This window comes from Neltuma alba, unplaced genomic scaffold, assembly GCF_004799145.2.
Source record: "Neltuma alba isolate B1F8T4 unplaced genomic scaffold, ASM479914v2 tig00001356_pilon, whole genome shotgun sequence".
In the NCBI taxonomy this organism is placed as follows: domain Eukaryota; kingdom Viridiplantae; phylum Streptophyta; class Magnoliopsida; order Fabales; family Fabaceae; genus Neltuma; species Neltuma alba.
The window spans coordinates 56,630-80,417 of NW_021632429.1; the positions used below are offsets into that span (position 1 = coordinate 56,630).

At 34.0% G+C, this 23,788-nt stretch overlaps 2 protein-coding genes across 2 annotated transcripts; one reads left to right on the plus strand and one right to left on the minus strand.

Annotated features, from left to right (window-relative positions):
• Nucleotides 1-452: 452 nt before the first annotated feature.
• Nucleotides 453-8,954, plus strand: LOC114755888 (protein-tyrosine-phosphatase MKP1). The gene is made up of 3 exons (XM_028944790.1): nt 453-3,410; nt 7,472-7,653; nt 8,278-8,954. Exons 1-2 carry the CDS (start codon nt 960-962, stop codon nt 7,568-7,570), a joined length of 2,550 nt encoding a protein of 849 aa, XP_028800623.1. The 5' UTR covers nt 453-959; the 3' UTR covers nt 7,571-7,653; nt 8,278-8,954.
• Nucleotides 8,955-20,976: 12,022 nt separating this feature from the next.
• On the minus strand, nt 20,977-21,532 carry LOC114755880 (uncharacterized). The gene is made up of 2 exons (XM_028944777.1): nt 21,478-21,532; nt 20,977-21,329 (listed from the first exon to the last, which is right to left on the minus strand). Exons 1-2 carry the CDS (start codon nt 21,530-21,532, stop codon nt 20,977-20,979), a joined length of 408 nt encoding a protein of 135 aa, XP_028800610.1.
• Nucleotides 21,533-23,788: the final 2,256 nt, after the last annotated feature.

A 23,788-nucleotide genomic window follows, 5' to 3' on the forward strand; every position in this document is an offset into this window, starting at 1 on the left:
GTATAATGGATATCCAAGGGAGAGTGTTATGAGTATTATCAAATGTGAATCTCCATCTCCTCTTTCTCTTTAACTTCAACTTCAACTCCCACTACTTCCAGTAAGTATTAATCTTCCACTGTTCCATTACTTCTTCACTATGGCTTTAATCCTGTAACTCACCTTCCATTTACATTCATGTAGTTTATTGTCCACTATTTATAATTTAAGTACAAATATAACTTATATGTAAGACTATATCTATAAACAGAGTATGTCATTATATTGTGACGTAAGTAAAATAAGTAAATAAATATAATATCATTCCCTCGTTTCTTCTTGTATACATCTCTCCTCTAATGTATTTTCTTTGTTAGCTAATTCCACAACACAAATATGATTTTCCTGTGAAGAGACGTGAATCAGACATCTCTTTTTGTGTGACTGAATTCAATCGAAGAGCCTTATTCATCTCTCTCTCTCTCTCTCTCTCTCTCTCTCTGGTGCCTGTTGCTCAGTTGCTCAAGTCGCTTCCCCTTAACCTCTCTTGCCCTCCTTAGCTTTCTTGCTCTGTAATTTCCTTCGCTTCTTGCTCTCTTTTTGGTTCTCCTTCACTGTGTTTCGAATCTTGTATTTCTTTAGACGACTGAAAGTTTCTTCTTTTAACCTGTTTGTTTTACCGCTTCCTCATAAATTCTCAATTTGCGATTTAAAATCGTCACTGAATTGTCTTGAACACATTTTTCTTGGCATTTAGTTGCCGTTGTTAGTTTATTCTGTGATGATTTGTTGCGTCCTGCGCGTTTTTCATATGGGTTTGTTACAGTGGGCAATTCATGTTTGATCTGCTATGGGTTCGATTTCACAAATTTTGGTCAGTATATACCATGTATGCTTCGGGTTCTCAGTGAAGGAAAGCTAGGTCGGTTCAATTTTTGAGGTTTTGGGAAATTCTGAGTCAAGGGATTTTGGAAGTGGGCATGGTGGGTAAGGACGATGCTCGAAAAATGTTCTGGCGGTCGGCCTCTTGGTCGGCGTCTCGCTCCGCCGCACATAATACGGACGGCGGGGTAGATCCGGATGGCAGTGTCGGTAACATCAACGGGGAAGCTCGTAGGTATCCTCCCGCTCCATTAACCCCTCGATCGCAGCAAAATTGCAAGGCTCGGTCGTTTTTGCCGCCGTTACAGCCTCTTTCAATTGCTCGGAGGAGCTTGGATGAGTGGCCGAAAGCGAGTTCCGATGATATCGGCGAGTGGCCTCATCCCCCAACTCCTAGTGGGAGAGGTAATGGAGAGAGGTTGAAGCTTGATTTATCTTCGATTCAGCGAAACCCTGATAAGAATGCTGGGCTTGTGAAAAGAGATAAGATTGCATACTTTGACAAAGAATGCTCAAAAGTGGCTGAACATATTTATCTTGGAGGAGACGCTGTTGCTAGGGATAGGGATATATTGAAGCAAAATGGGATTACTCATATTTTGAACTGTGTGGGCTTTGTTTGTCCCGAGTACTTCAAATCTGATTTTGTATATAGAACGTTGTGGTTGCAAGATAGTCCAACGGAAGATATTACTAGCATCCTGTATGATGTCTTCGACTACTTTGAAGATGTTAGGGAACAAAATGGAAGGGTGTTTGTGCATTGTTGCCAGGGTGTATCTCGGTCCACCTCTCTTGTGATTGCATACCTTATGTGGAGGGAAGGGCAGAGTTTTGAAGATGCTTTCCAGTATGTGAAGGCAGCAAGAGGTATTGCTGATCCAAATATGGGTTTTGCCTGCCAATTACTGCAATGTCAAAAAAGGGTTCATGCATTCCCACTTAGCCCAAGCTCTTTGCTGAGAATGTATAGAATAGCCCCACACTCACCTTATGATCCATTGCATCTTGTCCCCAAAATGTTGACAAATCCTTCTCCATCTGCTCTGGATTCTAGAGGTGCATTTATCGTACATATGCCTTCTGCTATATATGTTTGGATTGGTAACAATTGTGAGGCCATCATGGAAAGGGATGCTAGAGGGGCTGCCTGTCAGATTGTTCGCTATGAGAAAGTGCAAGGTTCAATTTCATTAATCAAGGAAGGTGAAGAACCGGATTACTTTTGGGATAGCTTTTCTAAGTTTTTGCCCTTGATGGAAAAATCTGATAATAGAATGGAAAATGGCAAATCAACCAGAAATATTTCTCCGGGTAATAGGAGGGTGGACTCATATAATGTTGATTTTGAAGTTTTCCAGAAAGCTATCAGGGGAGGTTTTGTGCCTCCATTTGCTTCAGCAGAGGATGAACTTGAAACCCACCTTCCTGCCCGGGAGAGTTGTTGGAGTGTGTTGAGGCGTAAGTTTGCCTCTGCCAGTATGAAGGAATTTGTCTCAGAACCTAAACTATCATATTCAAGGGTTTATTTAGATTCAATGTCAGGTACTCATTCATCCATAAACTCATCCCCATCATCATCACTGTCATCAACTACATCTTCTTCTTCATCCCCTTATCTCTCACCAGATTCCATTTCGTCTGACTCGAGCAATAGTTCAAAATGTTCAGAAACATCTCTTGGTTCTCCTTATGCAGCTTTGATATCTACGCCAGCATCCTCATCTTTATCTAACTTTTCTAACTTGTCCCTCCATTCATCTAGCTGTTCTTCTCAGCCAGTAACAAAAGGTGTAGAAAGTTGTAGTGTCAAATTGGCATCACAGCCCTGTCATCAGTCAGCCTCCCTGCTATTGAAAAAACCTTCAACTTCTCTTGCTGAGCGCAGAGGCGGTCTGTCAAAGTCTTTGAAGTTACCACTGATGAATGACAAAACCCTGGTGATGAATAGATCATCAACCTTTAATGCTACTCGAGAAGAAGATGGTGCTGTCATGAATGGCAACACTAGCCATTTGCATCAACCAGGTAGTATTGAAAATTCAACTGATGTAAACGACCATGTCAAGGGTAGAGGATTGGATTCAACTCAACAGTGCGAGGTGTTATTATGTTCGGGTGCTGCAGATAGTGTTGACCACAACAAAGCTTCATTTGTTGGAAACTGTGGTGACCCTTGGGTGAGAAGCTCTTCCAGAGAAGACATAAAGTCTACTTCATCAAATGGAACGGATAGAAGTGGTCTACTACAATCTAATAATAAACAAAATCTAGTTTATCAATGGCCCAGCTTAGAGAAGAGTGTGACATTCAGTGCAAGTCATTTGGATTCTAAAGCAGCTTTTGTTATTTTCTCTTCGAGTGCAAGTTCTGGTAAACATGCAAGAAACATTTTATATTTTTGGCTGGGAAGTTCTTTCAGCTGTGCTACATCTCAAGTTCGGTTAGATGGTAACAGAGAGATAGATTGTCGAGGAGGAGTTGACTGGAATCAAGTTGGTTGTGATGTCCTTGCTCATTTTGGTTTGCCAAATGACACTATCGTCAAGGTATGGAATATCTTTATCCCTTTTCGTGCTAGCTGCTTTGGTTTGCCTAATGTTTACGTGTCTATGCAATGACCAAGGTGCCTCACACAGGCAACCTGTCAAATATGATATAAATGGAGTAATCTGTTATTGCACTGTATGGTGATAGTTAACTTAAATTGTGCAAATACAGAATTGATTGAATCTCTTTTTCTCTCTTCGGGACTAGAGATTCATTGCCGCTGATTGCATTGCTTGTTTCAGGAGATCTAGAGGGATGCTTCATTATTTGTTTCTTGTAGACATTGATTTCCTGTCTCTGTGTTTGTGCTGATGGTACTAGTACAATAGTTCATCCTTCATACTTAAAAATCCAGAATGTCAGATGTTCGAGACCAAAAGAATAGGTATTCTCTACATAGGACAACCAAGTCGAATCTATATAATGTGGAAACATTGGTAAGTGGAAGAATTCAATTAAAGTATAAGCGAAGATTGGAGCCCTTATATAGTGTTGCTGACCATTGGAAAAAAATGATTGCTTTGAGCTTTGGCTACATAGAATCAAGTTATCACTGGTTAGCATGGAGTCAAAATTTGCTCGTAATTTCATGCTAATCTTACTGTTCTGGGGGGCGGGGTTGGTGTGGCAGATGTTAAAAGTAGCTTCTGTTATTAAACAAGTACACCTCTTTTTAGGCTTTAATCCATGGAAATGATTCTTTTAGAGAAACTTAAGAAGATAGATCATTCAGCAAGTGAGAATGCTGCTGTATGTGTATTGAGGAAAAATTGTTTCTTATAAAACTAGTTAGGGATCAGTGACTATTTTTGGGAGGTGGAATATGAGGTTCTATCTCTTATTCTCTGTTGCTTGATAGGATTGTGAATAACTGAATATTTTTACAATATGTTGAATTTTTAATTCACTTCTAAAATTGTGAAGCCCCATTTCTGCAAAATTTAATCCATTATAATATGCTATTGTGAATATAGGTTCCTTTACATGGTTGAACGAAGGTATTTTCTTTTCCTGATATTCCATTTGAGCTTTTGGTTTCAGTTTTAAACAACGTTTAGAGTTTCTCCTGGTTACTAATTCTGAAGTTCTCAATGATTCTATGTTCTATTGCGAATAATTAATGATAATATTGTGGACACTTCGGTGTGAGGTTTTCATGAAATTTTGAGTATCAAGAGTATCACTATTTTTTTTAAATTCATATGAAAGAATGGGAAAAGAAAAATAATTGAAGAGAAAAATGAGAGAACCTGATTAATATTCCATGCAATTTGATGATCTAAAAAGCATGTAAAAATTTACGGTCCTTCATCAGACCCAAGTGGTTGAATTTTGTGTGCCACCTCTTTTATTTCTGTGCTCCATTCTTTTTACTTTTTACTCTACGTCTTGAGGTCATGACCCCTAGCATCATAACTGAGGCTCCTCTCCTCCATAAGGCACCAGTAGAACATATATACTAGTATTTCTTTTTGAATCATGTAATTGGATTCATAAGTACTCCTGCAGGTTCTTCAAATTCCAAGGTTGTTTTTGATAGATGGGCATTTAATTAATTCATGTGATTGGAAACTCATCAGTAGCTAAAAGTTAACATTTGGATTATGCATACGTCCTAAACAGCATAGGGATGTTGATGTTACTATACCTTTCTCAAGCTCAACTCTTTTAATCAAAAATTGGTTTCCATCTACTTGGAAAATCAAGGTGCCTGGGACAAGTGTTTTCTTTATTCTTAAGCTCCTACGCAGATCATGTAATTTAACTTGAAAGTTGAGATCACAAAATTTCTTCGTTTAATATTTCCTGATCATCAAACCACACCAACCTCAAGCCCACAGTAGGGCATGATGACTTTCACAACCAGCCTCGTTAACAAATTATATCCTACATTTCAGGCTATTAACATTTTAAATTTTTTGTTAGTACACCGGGTGTGTATAGTCTTCTCTTTCCCATATTCAACAGAATGCATAAGTTTGCATACTATATTGAGAGTTGTCCATAATGGGTTCCCAAATGTCTAACTATCATGATGCAAGGTTGGATTGGGTTGGGGACATAGTTTCCCGCAAGTGATTTTCCTATCATCTGAAAGATGTCTTAATAATACAGCTCTCCCTACTATTATGAATAATTGTAACCTTCTCCCTGAAACCCAAAAGGTTTAGCTAGAGCTAATTTCATTTCGACTGAAATACCCTCATCAATGGCATTATTTTTTGTAAAAAATGCAGCTTATCAGTATTCTGGTTATTTGGACCGCTTAAAGATGTTTGGGTTAAAATGGATTTAGTTGTAGTTTCTCTTTTGTTTCCATGGAAGGTGCATGTAATAACGTTGTGTTTTGATGGAGAACAGAGTAATTTAAGATAAGCCTTATGTTCCATTACATATTATTTGGTATGAGGGATTTGGAGGGAGGGGATTTTATCATTTTACCCTCCTCTCTTTATTTGGCTTCCTAAAATTTACCCTTCCTCTCCTCTCCTAACCGTCCCCTCCAAAATTGGGGGTATTTAGAGAAGAGGGGTATATGTTTGCCTTGCTCTGACTAAAATGCCTGTAATTATTTTTAAAATTCCCAAACTATCCCTCTTATATCTTTTCTTAGTTCAGTTTTTGTGTCTCCCATTCCTCATCCTCATCCTTGATTGTCATAACCTTTTAGCCTCTGAAAAGTTCACCTCTATTCGCCACCCTTTGCTGCTGAGTATTCGCCATCCATTCCTAAACTATCTTCCCTATTCTAGACGTGGTAGTTCTTCAATCTTCATTCCGCTTCTTTTCATCAAACTTGAATCAACCACAAAAGCTTTTGATTTTGATCCTCAAAATTGGGGGTGCTAAAACTAGGAAACGAATGAACAATGAGAGGCGAAATTATGGCAGAAGCGAATGGATATGGAAATGTGGTTCCACCTCATGATGAAACTTGTTTCTTTATGAATCCTGATGCTTCAATCTCTTCGTTGCTTGCCCCGACCTATGTGCTCTTTTTTGTTCTCCTCTTTTTTTCTTGCCTTTATTATTTTCTTCTTTCCAATTATATTTTATTATCTGATTAGAAAAATATAATTTTAAATATATATAAGCATAATTATAATTTATTTAATTTTAATAATAATAATTACTCTCTCCGCTTCTTTTTATAAGAGACATTTAGGAGTAGTCTTGTATTTCTTGATTTCCCATTTTACCCCCATTTAATTACTTATTGCTCATATCATTGTATTTAATTCCCACACGTTCTCTCTCCACCTCACATTCTCTCTCTTCCATATAAATGAGGGTGTTTTTGGCAAAAATTTATTTTTTTAACATATTTATTGTCTTCAACTAATTTTAACTAACATTTCAAACTGCGTAATTTGGTTAATTGTCTCTTATAAAAAGTAATGTAGGGAGTATAAAATTGTAATGCATGTTAAAATCCATCCCCTTTCCTCCCTTTTAATCAATCCAAATGAAGTAATATTAAAATCCCTCTACTCCCCTCTTCTCCCTTACCCTTCTCTCCATTGTCACAAGCAGGATTGATCGAATCCACAACTTCCCCACTAATAAGGAAGTTTTCATGCCATTAGGCTGCAAGGCCATTGGCATGTTGGCCTATGTTATTTACAAAACAACAGTCATGGTGATTGCTTCAAAAAGGGGGAAGACTAAATTTGATGTCAATTGATTGAATATGCAGTATTTTATCAATTTTAGTTAGGAATTTTGTTTGTCAAGTCAAGACAATCGGACAAGGTCTGTTCATTATCTTAGTATAATCTGCAGTATCACAGAATCCTCTCTAGTTTCTTATTAAAATTTGATTTCCCATAACTTGCCTGTTTCCCTTCATTGTCCTCTTTTATTTGCCTGTTGCTGGATATTCAATCTAAGAAGGATGCCCAAACATTCTTTGCATCAGCACTTGTTGAACTGTTGCATTTTCTGTTCATGCTCCCCACTCCCTGCGCGGCTGGGTCATATGTTTGAATCAAGTAAATGTGGATTGTAGATTGTTCTGATTTATTAAATTCTTGTCTTGATCATTGACTTCTATGAACAGATTGTTAAAGAGAATGAAGAACCGGAAGAGTTTCTTGCCTTGCTGGGTACATTGGAGCACAGCCAACTTAGGATATCCCGGCTTTCAAGCATCTTCTGAAAGCTTTCTTGCACTTGCACTTTCTCTGTGGACCTACTTTTCAGGCATTAGTTTGTCTAACCTCGGGGGAAAATACCAGTGAGGTAATAAACCACATTTGCTGTTGCATGCCTCATTTAAAATGAATAACTTTTCTAACAATGATTGGCTAATTTGTCTCTGAAAGTATCTTGATACACTTTTAATCTCAGCATTTTTTTTTTGGATAATTTTTTTACATGGTAATATATAATATAATAATTAAATAAACCTAAGGTAGAGGGCATCTTTCATGTCCATTAATCTTTCCAATTTGGTATCTGGTGTCTGGATCCTCTTTGCCGAGATCACTGGGTCTTTTGATTTGATGAAGAGTTTGAGGAAGTTTATTGGCAAATTCTACGATATGCAGATCGCACTTGTGGAAATTAGTTTTGAAATTTCATGTGTGTGAAAGTTTTGTAAATTCAGACTTTTCAATCACTAGATGGATGTCTGCGAAATCACAATAAATCACCAAGAAAAGGCATTATATGATGTTACCCTTTGGCATCTCCTTTGTAGATCTGTCTTAGAAATATGTAATTTTTTTTCAAGCTATTGAAGGCTGTACATGAGTGAATGTTTAAGAAGAACGTTATGCAGATTGTGCCTTCTTCTGTTTCATCTCATCCTTTTGCACCTGGATCATTCTTAAAACTGGTCTTTTGTCATATGTTTGCTTGCAGGATGCTGTGAAAGTCATCGTAGCTCAGCTGATTGTACAGTGCTATAACACTCAATCTAAAATTGTCTCAGACTGAAATTACTTGAACAGTGACCTGTTATGAAAACGCCTTCAGTTTCTATAATGAAAAAAGGAAAAAAGAAAAAAAAAATTAAAGTTCCTCCAGTTACTTCTCAGGTCAAGCATCCCTTCTCTTGATCACATTGTATGTGGAAATTTAGGAAGTTCATTAGGTTGCAGTTGAGTTTCTTAGTTCAGAATTGATGAACTTGCCAAATAAGCTCTTCTCAGATCAAAGACAAACTGGATGGCATCAGAACATGATTAATTCACAAGCAATATATTTGTTCAACATAAAGCTGCTGAAACTAGTCTTAGCAAGAAAATTTTCTGTATGGCTTTTAGAATAAAGAATGCTATTTGGCTACTTTGCATCGTGAATATCAAGATTGATGATGAAAGATTAGTTAAAGTAATTAGAAGCTTAGGAACAAGGGATTTAGAGCATGGTTGATTTCACGCTTGTTTTGGCCTTGTTTTGGTGGTCTTAGATGTGAGAACAGACACATTAATCATGATAAGGGTCACTTGTTGGTAAATGATCTGTGAAATCTTGGGCTGGAATGGGAATATGAAAGCTCTCTTCATGAGTATAAAAGGTTTCCTTTTTCCCCCCTAGAAAATTGCCTTGTCGTTACTAAAATTGATAAAAACATTTTTCTTACCCTTTGTTTCCTCAAATTTTTCTTAAATGTACCGAACACATCTTTGCAGACGTTTTATGCATGAGTTTGAGTAGAGGAGAAACAATGGTTGGAATGTCTGGACTCTCCGGTGGCTAGAATTCGAGTGCCTTTAGATTTCAGTTAATCTGTTTACATGAAGTGTAAGTTACAACAATAGTTAATTGGCAGTATTGTGAAACTGTTGAATGAACTAAGGGTGTGTTTGGATGAAACCAAACCGTGGTTTGAAAAAGTTATTCTGGAGAATAGATTCTGAGAAGAATAGATTCTGGAAAGAATAGATTTTATGAAAAAGTGATTTTGAGAAGTGAGAGTGTTTGGATAGTTGTTATCAGAAGCACTTTTTATATATACAAATTATTAAAAAAAAAAAGTTAATATGATAATTACAGAAAAAATAGATTTTATGATATATTTTAATTTAGAGGAATAAAATTGTTAATAATATATTTTTTTATTAACACAATTAATAATACATAAGATAATATAATTAATAAATAATTAATATGTATATATATTTATAAAATATAAGATTAAATATGTTTATAAAAAAATGTTTATAAAAAAAATAACAAGATACATATCCTATAGGCTCTCACACTCTCTTTTTTTCTTCAAAAGCAAAAAATTTTTGCTTTTCTCAAAACCATGGTTTTGGTTTTCGATTGGATAGCATTTTGTGCAAATCATGGTTTGGGCTTCCAAACCATGGTTTGCAAGTGCATCCAAACGGTGCCTAAGTTGTCTTAAGTCAATGGACTTGTGCCTAAGAAAGCTGTTTCCTTGTCTTTTATAGAACCTTTGTAGTAGTTAATATAAGAGCCCGTTGATTAATTTAAATAGATTAAGAAAATTAATTTAGTTAGTTATTTATAATAAAAATGTGTTATTTTTGTTAAAATATTCTTACTAATCATATATATTAACTAGAGTTACTATTAGAAGGGGGAATATGGGCGGAGGGATGATTTTAAAAGGACTGGTTTTTGTAGGATAAATTTTAAAAGTACTTCAATTTGTTAGGCCTAAGGATTGGTGTGCGGGCTTTCGGCCTGTTTGAAAAATTGCCTATAAAAATAAAATAATAAAGTTATTAATAAAAGATATAAATATGAATAAAATTAAGTCACATATAAAAATATTATCATATCTATCAACACCCAACAACATTTAAAATATCTATCAAGACAATAATATTCAAAAGTTTCAATAGTGCAAATGTGCGAGACAAAAACTAATATTAATTTTTTAAAACTTCATCATCATTATAATCAATTGTTCTTCTTCATGAGTATAGCAAAAATATTCAGTTTTTTTTTCTTTATAAGAATATTATTTTTAAATTTTGCACTTTAGCTATTATTTTACTTTAGTTTGAGAAATATTGTTGTTGAAATTTATAAATTATAGAATTACAAGTTATATAGGTATAATAATACTCTCTTACCAAATTTTGTAAAATCCTCCTTAAACAAAAATTTGGACTCTTGCTAGGACACAAGTAAGCCAAGCCTCGAAGTCTACACAGAATGAAAGGGAAGGGCTCGTGAAACACGATCATCTGAATTTGGTAAGCTGTGGAAATTTACAATATACATAATCTCACGTATAAACACATGATTTCACAGAATTATATAAATATAATAAATATGTCAATACAATTAAGCAACAACCGGCATGTTATTATACTCTAATTCTGCTTTCTTGAACATTAATACAATTTTTATTTTACTCATTAAAGTTATAAAAATAATTAATATTTATTTTGCTGAAGTTGCTTTTTTTGGGCGTAAAATTAAGGATTTTAATTCCTTGTGAGAAATTCAAATATGAATTTAGATTTTCAAAAATCACTCTCCTTTCCCCTTGACTTGAAAGTAAAAAAAAAAAAAAAATTGGTGTTTTCATGCTCTAGCGTGCCAAACTCGTGGATTCTTTAATCAAGCTTTATTCCAACATCACACACACATACACACACACATACATATATATATGTGTGTGTGTGTGTGTGTGTTGCATGCTCATGCTGACTTCATAAAAAACCTGGGAAAAATTGCAAATAAAAACCATCAATATGTGAAATTGCGATTTGGGACCTTGAATTTGGAAAATGGCTTTAGAGACCCGGTCCCAAATTACAAATATGAAATGATAATGAAATATCCAAAATGCTCTTCTGTTTTTTTTATCTTTCTTCCTCTCCAAATCTTCTTCCCTTTCCTTCTTCTTTTTCTTTCTCTTTTCGTCCTTCTCTTTCCTCTGGTTCTATCATAATTATTTAACACACCACGTGTTCCAAGCTTTTGATTGGGAACAAGTATAATGATTGTATTTTGGTGGCCAAATCGATTAAGGTGTGGGATATGAAGAACAAACGAGCTCTAACTACAATGCTAAATGAATAAAGCTCTCGTCTTATATGTAGAATTTGATGGTTTCTTGTTCATATGATACGACAGTGTGCTGTGGGATTTCATGGTTGAGGATGTATTTGTGAGTAGATATGATCATCGTAATGCATTTGCCAATGGTGTTGATATGAGCATGCTTCTTGAGGGGCTTATGACAGTTCTGATACTATAGTTTTATACATTGGGAGGAAATGAGAGGTGGGGTTGATGATGAAAGATGACATGTTCCCATTAGGTTTTTATACTTTCTCTGTTAAAATGACTGAATTTCCACATTAATTTATGAAATAACAAGTTCATAATAGAAAATGATAAGTTAAAATAACAAATTCCCATAAGATTTTCATACATTTTCTGTTGGAGTTACAATTTGCACATTTTTGACAGCAACCACTTCTGATAAACACGAAATGACAAGTCCACAATAGCGAATGACAAGTTAAGTATGGCAAAGGATAAGTTCCCATGACGTTTTCATACTTTTTCTACTGGAATTATAATTTACACATGTCTGACAGCAACCACTTCTGATGAACAGTAAATGACAAGTTCACAATGGCAAACGACAAGTTAAATATGTAAAATGACAAGTTCCCATTAGGTTTTTATACATTTTCATACTTTCTCTGCTTGAATTACAATTTGTATATTTTTGACAGCAACCACTTCTGATAAGCACAAAATGACAAGTCTACAATAGTAAATGACAAGTTAAGTATGGCAAATGACAAGTTTCTATAACGTTTTTATACATTTTCATACTTTTTTTTTGTTGCTAAAATTACAATTTGTATATTTTTTATAGCAACCACTTCTGACAAACACGAAATGATAAGTTCACTCTGGCCAATGGCAAGTTTTCATAAGCTTTTCACACATTTTCATACTTTTCTGCTGGGATTACAATTTGCATATATATGATAGCAACCACCTTTGACAAATAGTAAATGACAAGTCCACAATAGCGAATGACAAGTCAAGTATGTGAAATGACAAGTTTTCATAACGTTTTTATATGATTGTAAATTTCTCTGCTGAAATAACAATGTGCAGATTTTTGACAGCAACCACTTCTGATAAACAATAAATGACAAGTCCACAATAGCTAATGACAAGTTAAGTATGTAAAATAACAAGTTCCCATAACGTTTTCATACAATATTAAATTTCTCTACTGAAATAACAATGTGCATATTTTTGATAGCAACTACTTCTGATCGACAGTAAATGACAAGTCCATAATAGCAAATGACAAGTTAAGTATGTAAAATGACAAGTTCCTATAATGTTTTCATACAATTGTAAATTTATTTGCTAAAATAACAATGTGCAGATTTCTGACAGCAACCACTTCTGATAAACAGTAAATGACAAGTCCATAATAGCGAATGACAAGTTAAGTATGTAAAATGACAAGTTCCCATAACGTTTTCATACAATTGCAAATTTTTCTACTGAAATAACAATGTGCAAATTTCTTATAGCAACCACTTCTGATTAACATCTTTCATCATCAACTTTACCTCTCATTTCCTCACAATGTATAAAACTATAGCATCAGAACTATCATAGACCCCTCAAGAAGCATGCTCATATCAACACTAGCGACAAATACATTACGATGATCATATCTAGTCACAAGTGCATCCTCAACCATGAAATCCCACATGCAAACTGTCATATTGTATGAACAAGAAACCATCAAATTCCATATAGAAGAGGAGAACTTTATTCATTTAGCACTGTATTTAGCGCTTGTTTGTTTTTCACATCCCACACCTTAATGGATTTATCCACCGAAATACAATCATCATATTTGTTCCCAATCACAAGCTTAGAACACATGTGGTGTGTTAAATAATTATGATAGAACAAGAGGAAAGAGAAGGACGAGAGAGAGAGAGAGAGAGGAAAAAAAGAAGGAAAGGGAAGAAGATCTGGAGAGGAAGAAAGAGAAAAAAACAGAAAGGCATTTTGGATAGTTCACTATCATTTCATATTGTGGGACTGGGTCCTCTGAAACCATTTTCCAAATTCAGGTTCCCAAATTGTAATTTCACATGTTGGGGGACTTTATTTGCTATTTTTTCAAAAACCTAAAGAAACATTTATTCGGAATTTGGACAGCATCTCATTTTGTGAAAAATCTCAATCAATTTTCATGAAATCAAATAAAGTTGAAGCATGCGCCTATGCCTTAACACTTGTTCTTGCTTTCTCCTACTTCTTCCTCCGACGTGAGCCCTCCAAACTCCACTTTTGAAATTGAAATTACTTGTCTCCTATAAGGAAAAAATTGAAATCTTAACTACTAAATACTTTTCTTGGTAACTTTAAATTAGATAAAAGTGTCTTATATTTAAAACAGAGATAGTATCTCGTGAATTTATTTTTACAGCGTTACTAAATAAGACAAAACTTTGGTTAAATTTCTTCAAATCATTACATCCATTATTCTAATCAGATTTTGCCACATGTATTATTTTTTTTCCATCAGCATTTGATTCCAAATAGTGATGGAAAGAAAAATATGATACACTAAATAACTTGATCTAAGTTTTACCTTACAGAATAGCGAATACTATAGGATTACCTATAATTTGAGGTCGCGGTGACTAATTAGTAATTAGAACCTTCAACTGTTCAACAACTATTGGCTCACAACATGAAATATGATTTAGAGATCATTATTTTAAAGTGTTGTTTTGTTCTGTAGAAGTAAAACTATCAATGCCGTATTTCATCTTACAATTATTTTTAGTTTCATAAATGCATCTGTGATGAACGCTACAAACCCCTGCGGCTTCAACCTAAATTTTTAATGGCAAAAAAGTTACTTTTTTATGAGGCGAAAAAAAGAAAGTTAAGCTTATTTGGTTAAATGCTTTTAGAAAATATTCTGGGAGTATAATTTAAAATGTAATACTTCATAATGTATAATCTATTAAGAATAATTTACCTGGAAAAAGTCCAAAAATAAGGAAAAGGAGAAAAAGAAAAGAAATTTTATTAATCTTATTTTGGTCAAAACGTTTATTGCTCTTGGTAATTAGCATAATATTTGGGAAAATAATAATTGAGGGCCATGTTAAGAGATTAATCCCACTTGTTTTAAAGGAATTTCAAAAATAATAATTATTATTTCCCATAACCATTTTGTACTTCATTCTTCTAAAATGTTTGTCACTTTGGCACTCTTCGTATAGGCCAAGAAAATAAATATATTAATTAAATTATTATAAAATTTAATAATGTTTGGCTAATATATTCTTAATATTCTCTTTACTAACTTAATGAGTACTATATTGAACACGTTTTCTTAAACTGAGGCACAAATCAAAGGTAAGAAAAAGGGAAATCCAAAAAAAATTACCACTTCAATTTTGAAATTTCCAACAGGTCACTAATAAACAAAAAGACGCATGGATCAGACAGTAAAAATCTGGGACTTGGTTTTTGGCCAAAAAAGGGAACTGCTTCAAGAGTTTGTAAAAAAGGGAAAGGTAGGCGTTTCCTATGTTAAATATTGTTGGACACTTCCGCCTTTTGTACTAAAAGAAAAGACAAGGAGGTGGCTATTACTTGAAGATCCCTTGTTGTGGACTTTTTAAACTATGTTATGTAATTGTGTATTCACTATGGTTAGCTGACCTTTGACTCTTATACATTGTATAGTATGGTTGGAGTATGATTATTTGTTGATTGGCATAATAAATGATATCCATGAAATAATATGACATAATGGTGCTAGAGTGGAGATTAAAAGGGAAAAAACTAACCTACCTTGCACCTATTTTGGAGTCCACATGATTCTCACCAAATAAGAGAATTTGATGATGAAATTGGTAGTTTAATAGATCTCATTTTTATCTTTAAAACGAGTGATAATTTGTTAAAATTGGAGTTTAGTACAAAAAGTTATGTCCACTAAAATTAGGCATAAATTCTAAAAAATTGAAAATTTACCATATGAATAGTGTAAGTTGGCATGAAAGTTGGGCTCAAGTGTGATAGATTTTTGAGCTGAGAATATTTTTTCTTTAAAGATCATTCAGTTAGTTTCAAATAGAATTTGAAACTACATTATTTTGATTTTTCTAGAATTAGCTATGAATTTTCAAAGTTATTATTATTTTTAGGGTTACCAAGTGAATAGTAACCCGAGAATGAATTTTTCAAAGTAAGGCTTTTCTAAGTTTAATGCCATCCAATGTGGTTCCACTTGATTCGTTTTGACTCCTTATGTGGTCTAAAGTTAAAATGCTATACCCTTGATGGGCCAGACTACTTGATCCAAGAGAAGAGAATCTTTTTGGTCAAAGGAAATCAATAACCAATTAGGGGTGATGGTTGATTATGAACTATTCAATCAAGTATTAAAGACTTAATTGATTGAAGAGAAATTAATCAGACATTAATTGTCAATTGTAAATCAAAATATTATCTTATAATGAATAAGTGAGATTGCACCTTCTTGAAATGATGGTTACCTTGGCCCTACAAATAGGATGTGCCTCAACTTATTTCTCCTCACTTTAGCCATTGAGTTTTCTAGCTATCCCTCCTTCTCGCTATTCTCTCCATGTAGTGCTCTACTATGCCACTCAAGTCTAGGCTCCAGTAGTCTAAACTTTACATGAGCATCGATAGATTAAATTGTCGAGCTCCAGAGGAATGACCTAAATCTCAATATGGATCCAACCCGATAGGTACTTCTTTTTATATTTATATTCCATCACTGGTATTAAACCCAGTTTGATCAGCTATAGAAAAAATAGTTTAATAAAAGAAATTTATGTCATGGACCTGGGTTTTTTGTTCAAACTGGGCTTGACCCAGTTTGACCTTAAAACAAAAAGAGGAAGACAATAATAAAATAAAATAATTAAAAAAAGGCCTTTTGCAGCACGTGGTGCCTGTGGTTGGTAAGGACCACCAAATGCCATGCGGCACACGCAGACCGATAGAGGATGGTGCTTGTAGCATTCTTGGCCGGCATGTGTTATCGGCTGATACCCCTATGACGGCCCGTGCTTCTCACGCTCCATAGCCAAGAGCGGGAGATTCTAGTTTTCCCTATTTTTTTTCCAGAATTTTCTGTCTAGGCACTTTCTAGGGGTGTATGTGGGCTCAGGAGACCTCTATATGAGGTGCAGTCTATGCCTAAAAATCGCTAAATTCAAGAACTTGTTTTTGATAGGCAACGTGACTACATTTGGAGCAAGTCTAGATCTGGTTCAAGCCAGAATTGAGCTATTTTGCGCACAGAAAACACCTAAAAACTTCATGATCGAATATAAATTCATAGTTGATTTTAGGATAGCTTAATAAAAACTCAGTAATAAAAGGTAATATATATTGAAAAGTCTTTCATAATGAAAAGTAATTTAAATATGTCTAAATTTCACAAAATACACTCGAAAGTCCAATAGATAGTAACTGACATTTAAATGTGTAACATCCCAAATAAGGAAAACCTTATTAAGCAAATTAATAAGTCCTCCCAAGCCTTCAAACATATTAAAGAAATTGAGACTGAAGAGAAATATCAACCTTTTTCACAAGTGTTATGATAAGGGGCATAACTAGAAGAGATATTGGACAATCATCTCAAAAGAAAGCAATGGGAGGTATGCTGCAAACATTTCCAACGAACTAGATACCAAGTTCTATGCCAACATTCTAAAGGAAGAGCTGAACACACAAGGGATGAAAAGTTAGCACGTAAATCAATATAACCTTAGTAAAAAAAAAAAAAGGCAATCCCACTCTTAATAAAACAATAATAAGTTATTGTTTTGACATTTGAATGTTCTTCAATTTTGTGTTAAATTTCTTTTGTGAAATTGAATTAAATAAATTCTCTTTGTTTATGATGTTCTTGTAATTATGATAAAAGTGTTCAGTTTTCATTTCCATTTTTCCTTATAATTGCTTTAATTGAGTGGGAGTTTCTGGAACATGCTATACGAAAATCCAACCAGGATGTGTTTAATTAAAATTTTAGTTAAAGGGGTGATTGCCTTATCGTCTAAGCTCTCAAATTAACTAACTAAATTAATCCTATATAGTATATAGGTCAACCTATGTCATCTCTCTCTATGAGGAGCTTCGTTAAAATTTTGAAAACCTTTTTAATTAAAAGAAATGTGATGTAAAGAAGGAAGGAGTAGGAAAGAAAGTTGATTGATTTTTTAGAAAAATAAATTGAGAAAAAGAATGAAAATTAACAAAATTAAAAGAAAGTAAAAAGGAATGATGCACTTCCCAAGGATATTAATGCGTGGCTATCACGGTTGAAAAAGATGAGATATTTAGATAAAAATAGTTACTAAGTCAAAAGAAAACCTTGAATAACATTTAAGTCATGATTAACTAATTAACGATTATACCTAGAGAGCTAGCATATAATTATTTTTTAATTAATCAATTAAAAATCACTTATCTTGTGAATTTAATTAAACAATTATATCTTGTTCTTTGAAGAGAGTAATCTATCGAAAACCCTAGAGCATGAATTACTTGTGCCAATCAAAATAAAAATTCATAAAGATAAACACTCATAGAATCATGAGGAAACTGAAAATATATTCATTGAAAACTTCAAAACTTAATTATTCAACTAAAACAAAAATTTAATAACAAGACATAAAAATAGAAATCCCAACCTTGGAAATTCATAAAAGCAATGTACACATGGATTGAAATATGGAAATTAACAAACTCCTTAATATAAACAGGAATGCAAGCTGTAACACATTAATTTCAAACCCCTTATTGTATCAAATAGAAGTAAATGGAACCATTCATTAGGCCTTTAAGTTGGAAAATGTTACACCTTAGTTCTAAACTACCTTAGAGTCCATTTTATATCAAATCGGACCACTTTGGATGGCCTTAACCTTAAGAAAAACAAACTTAGGACGTTACTTTATGGACTCACTGTTCACTTGGTAATTCTAAAATTTTTGTCCAACTTTGAAAATTCATAATTAATTCTAGAAAAATCAAAATGGAGTAATTCTAAGTCCTACTGAAAACGTGAATGCTCTTTCAAGGGGAAAAAAATCTTAGGAACCAATTTGGTGTGAAACAATGCCAGCAACATAAATGGTCATAAATCGCACATATATCCAAATTAGACGTTCTACCTATTGATTTAAAGCTTAAGACATGAACTATAATTATACCAAATTTCATGATTTAATATGTCTAGTAACATAGTCAAATTATAGCTCCAAGATATCAGCTTAAAAGGGTTACAACATCCATGCATAGGTTTAATTACATTGTCAAAAGTCAAGGAGTTTCATAATTATACATCATTCTTTCAACAATTTTTTTTTCTTCCTGGATGGTTCAGCCCCTAAAAGAATTAATTGCATTTGGAAGGAATGAGATATCATTGAAATCCCAATAGTAAGATAAAATCAACCATAACATCAAACATGCACTATCATCAAGCATTTCAACATTTGCTATCATTAGGGAACTAACTCTTCCTCATAATTAGGCAATCTCTAACATGCAATAGCCAAGGCATTTCAATGTAAGGAGCAGCTACATAAACATCCATCATAGCTCGACCACATAATAGCAATCATCCATGCATCAACAATTAATGCAATATCAACATTAAAGTTAATTAAATCTTGCAACCTTGATCCAATTGCTTTCTTAGTCTTTGTTCTTACTCTTTCCCTCCACAAATATCAAATCCTAAACATCACATTACAAAAGGGGCAACCACATTACAACTTAAACCACACAAGACTTAATGACAAAACTTAAGTAACCCTTAACCCTTAATTCTTTGAATTTTGGAGCTTTATTTTCTTTAGCCTAAAAATTATCCTCTTAGGTCAATCATACATAATTTTTCATGTAGAATCCAAATATGCTAAGTTTCATGAAAAGAAAACTCCTCTCTTACCAAATAGTGTTGGCCAAATAGGGTGACCTAGAAACCCTAAAGTTCCAACTTTAATTTTAATGCTTCTAAAGCTTGTTCTTTAAGTTCACCTTACACCATTTTCCATTTTAAACCCAATAGAAGCATCAAAACTCAGAAAATCACATCCCAGGGTAAAGATTCAGAGTTGGCTGAATAGTACACGCAACATCCATATCATATAATCTTTTTCAAATTTCAACACAACACCACTTGAAACAAGGTATAACCAATGTGTTTCAACTAGGTTAAACATCAAAGTCTTCCTCCCCTAACCCTAACACAATTTGACCAGCACCAACAACATTTTTCAACCATCCAAACTAAGAATACAAAACAATATACAAGAAAGAACATCTTACTAACCTTATATCCAAGCTTATATGATCAAAGCAGGTGGTTTTCTCTTGATTGCACTTCAAGAAAACAAATTGCAAGAACCTCCCTTAGGTTGGCCAAAATTGGTGTCTTGTGAGAGGGGTAGATGGCTAGTTATAAGCCAAGCCTCAAGCATTTGCTATCCAAGGTTAAACTAATTTCAATGATGATGTGTCAACACCCTAAACCATCTTGTACTAATTTCCCTTCTTAAAATAATTTTAATTGAAATGGATTTTCCAAAGTCAAAATCCTCTCCATACTTGGCTTGACAAATGGCATCTTAATCTTCTCCACTTCATAGCTTGACAAGTAACACATTATGAGCCAAGTAAAAGACAAGAGAGTGCTTTTTACTTTATTAGTACACTTTGCTCTGAAAACAATTTCTATTCTATAATTACAGTATCCTGGCTACTGTAATTATTTTCTGTCAGATCCATAATACATTCTTATTATTTTTTTCTTCCCAAAATGCTCTCCTTTGTTCCCATCGTAATTTTTTTATCAATAGTAAAGAAGAAAACTATTTTTCTTTTCACAGTGATTTCTTTACTCGGGAAGACAATTAAGAAATCTCTGAACATTTAACGGGCTCCTTTCTACTTCATAATCTTTTATAATTCCTAGGAATACCTTATGAATTTTCTTAGAATTTAATTATCCTTAAAAGTATTTATTTGAAAATTTTCAAATAGAAGTCTCAATTTGGCTTAAATAGACCTTAAATTCCCTAGGGGTAATTTCAGAATAAAACCACTTATACACTTCATATAATTTGCAAGGTACATTATCCCTATTTTTTCTCAATTTTCTAACCCTCAAAAATATTTTTCATAATTAATTTTTGACCAGTTTTCCTTAACTAGCCAAATTTTTAAAATTAAGTAGAAATTCATAATAATTATTTCCCATCAAAATTCTAACTTTTTGAGACTACTACACTCTCCAGGGGTTTTTCCCTTTCCATAATTATCCCATAATTCTTAGGGATTTCTAACATATTTTTTAAAATTACATAGACCTACCTATAAGTTTTGGAAATTATATTTTTACCCTGACACTAACATAACTTTAAGAGTTGTGTCTTCTCATTTCTTCCTATTATTCTGGCCCTTAAATTTCTAGAAATATTCTTACTTCTATTTACCAAATTACTGGATGTGACATTTCTCCCCCTAAATAAATTTCATCCTTGAATTTTAAAACGTACTTTATGGGAAATGTTTGGGATAATTTTCCTTTATTTCAGCTTCCATTTCCCATGTTGCTTCTTCTGGTGAAAGACCTTTCCAGACAACCTTGACCAACAGAATCTGCTTGTTCCTTAGTTGCTTGACATTCTTATCAATGATTCGCTCTGGTTCGACTTTGACATGAGCCGGGTTTAGGTGGTGCTTCTTCAGTTGGGAGACATAGAAGACATCATGGATTTGGCTTAAATTCAGGAGAAGGCCCAATTTGTAAGCTACTGGTCTAGCTTTGGAAAGAATCTGGAATGGTTCAACATACTTCGGATTCAATTTCTTAGTCTTTAGGGATCGACTGACTCCTATAGTTGGAGACACTTTAAGGAATAGATGATCCCTAACATCAAACTCTAACAATCTCCTTCTAATGTCTCATAGCTCTTTTGTCTACTTTAAGCTGTTAGGAGTCTTTGCTAGATAGCCTTAATCTACTAAGAGGTCTGATCCACTAAGTTAGGACCATACTTCCTTCTTTCACTAAGTTCCATCCAGTATAAGGGAGATCTACACTTCCTCCCATAGAGCACTTTGTACGAAGCCATTCGAATACATGAATGAAAATGGTTATTATAAGTGAATTCAGCTAAAGGCAAGTATCTATCCCAGTTTCCACAAAAATCAAGCACACGTGCTTGTAACATATCCTTTAACATTTGAATTATTCTCTTTATTTATCCATATATTTGCAAATGGTAGGCTGTACTGAATCTGAGAGTAATGTCCATTTCTTTCTGTAGAGAGCAGGGAAGAGTCACTACTATTTCCTAAATGGGTACTCTAGGTATTTCCAAATCTCTATAGACCCTAGAGATTAAGATAAGCCTACTTTCACTTGTCCATTTGGAACTTATGCCTATAAAAGAATGCCTTTTGGTCTTTACAATGCACCTGGCACATTACAACGTTGCATGTTATCTATTTTTGCTAAGTTTATTGAGAAATGCATGGATGTGTTCATGGATGATTTCACTGTTTATGGCAATTCTTTTTATGAGTGTTTACAAGTTCTTGGCAAAATTCTAGCATGACGTATTGAGAAAAAGCTTGTTTTAAATTATGAAAAATGCCATTTTATGGTTAATCATGGCATTGTGCTAAGTCACTTGATTTCTGATAAAGGAATAGAGGTAGATAAAACTAAAATTGAGGTGATTTCTTTGTTGTCCTATCCTATCAACTTGAAAGAGTTGAGATCTTTTTTAGGATATGTAGGATTTTATAGAAGATTCATCAAAGACTTCAGTAAAATTACTCTACCTCTATCTAAACTGTTTCAAAAGGATGTTGATTTTCAATTTAATCATAAATGTGAGTTAGCTTTTAATGAATTCAGGAATATGCTAGTTACTCCTCCCATTTTGACCTCTCCCAATTGGAAATTGCCTTTTAAAATTTCATTTGATGCTTCAAATTTAAGTGTGGGGGCAATGTTGGGTCAAAGGGATGGTTCTGCTTCTAAAGTAATTGCCTATGCTTTTAAAATCTTTGATGCAGCTCAAAGAAATTACACCACTACTAAAAGGAATTATTTGCTATTCTCTTTGCACTTGATAAATTTAGACCTTACCTCATAAATTTCAAAGTGGTTGTGTACACAGATCATGCAGCAATAAAGTATCTTTTCCATAAACCTCAATCAAAGTGAAGGCTTTTGAGGTGGATGTTGCTACTCCAAGAGTTTGATGTAGAAGTGAAAGATAGAGCTGCCAATGTGAACCATGTTGCAGATTACTTGAGTAGATTACCACTAGAGACTAGGGGAGTATTAGATTCTGAAGCTGTTTGTGATTCGTTCCTTGATCAATCTTTATGTGCTTTGTCTATTTCTTAGCCATGGTTTGCTCATTTAGTGAATTATCTTGCCACAGGCCTAATCCCTTCTCATTTGACTCCTTTTCTGATTCAGAAGATAAAGAGTGAAGCCTCCTACTACATTTGGGATCCACCACATTCATGGAAAATATGCTTTGACCAAGTAATCAGAAGGTGCATTCCTGAAGCTGAGGCTCATGCTATATTAGAAGCTTGCCATAACACACTGTATGGGGTATACTTCAGTACTAAGAAGATGGCTAGGAAAGTGTTGGATGCTGGTTTTTATTAGCCCACCCTATTTAGAAATGCTTTCACCTATTATAAGGTATGTAATGGATGCCAAAGATTTGGGGGGGGGTGAATAGGAGAAATGAAATGCCACAGCAACCCATCCTTTTATGTGAGATTTTTGATACTTGGGAGATAGACTTCACAGGACCATTCCGATCATATCTCAATTTTTAGGCCTAAGAGCCCTAAAAATAGCCTAAAGAAGATAGGCTACTAAGCCCTTTTTGAGCAGAAGTCCCAAAGATGAAAAAGGAAGTCAAAGCAGTTTTAGGGACTAAACTGAAAAGTAAAAGTTTTCAGGGGCTCAAGTATAATCAAGGCCAGAGGCTCCAATAAAGTCTCAAGGGCCCAGAAAGAGAAAAAAAGAGTAGAAACAGGCTAAGAGTTAAGTTAGAAACCTTAAAGAGATAGCTATATGAAGTTAAGTCCAAGCAGGGACTAAACTGTAAATTCAGAAAGTTATGGCCAACAGGGGTAAAAATAAAAGGTATACAGAAAATTTTAAGAAAACCCCAAAAAATAGGAAATAATATTCTAAGACTCTTTTTTTGAAGAGAATTGACAAAAATACCCCTGAGGCAGCTTAAATGGAATTTATAACATTATGGCCGGTAAAAAGTATACTGTTTGAAGTAATTATTTAAAATAGCAAGAGATCTCAAAAATGTAT

What these genes read in the sequence shown, in the direction of transcription:
- LOC114755880 (XM_028944777.1), bottom strand. Translation starts at nt 21,532, where the DNA reads ATGGGAGGAAGTGTAGATCTCCCTTATACTGGATGGAACTTAGTGAAA. An exon ending in GAACTTAGTGAAAGAAGGAA is followed by an intron (nt 21,330 to 21,477) that starts GTATGGTCCTAA and finishes TATTCCTTAAAG; the next exon opens with TGTCTCCAACTATAGGAGTC.
- LOC114755888 (XM_028944790.1), top strand. Translation starts at nt 960, where the DNA reads ATGGTGGGTAAGGACGATGCTCGAAAAATGTTCTGGCGGTCGGCCTCT. An exon ending in CAAATGACACTATCGTCAAG is followed by an intron (nt 3,411 to 7,471) that starts GTATGGAATATC and finishes TTCTATGAACAG; the next exon opens with ATTGTTAAAGAGAATGAAGA.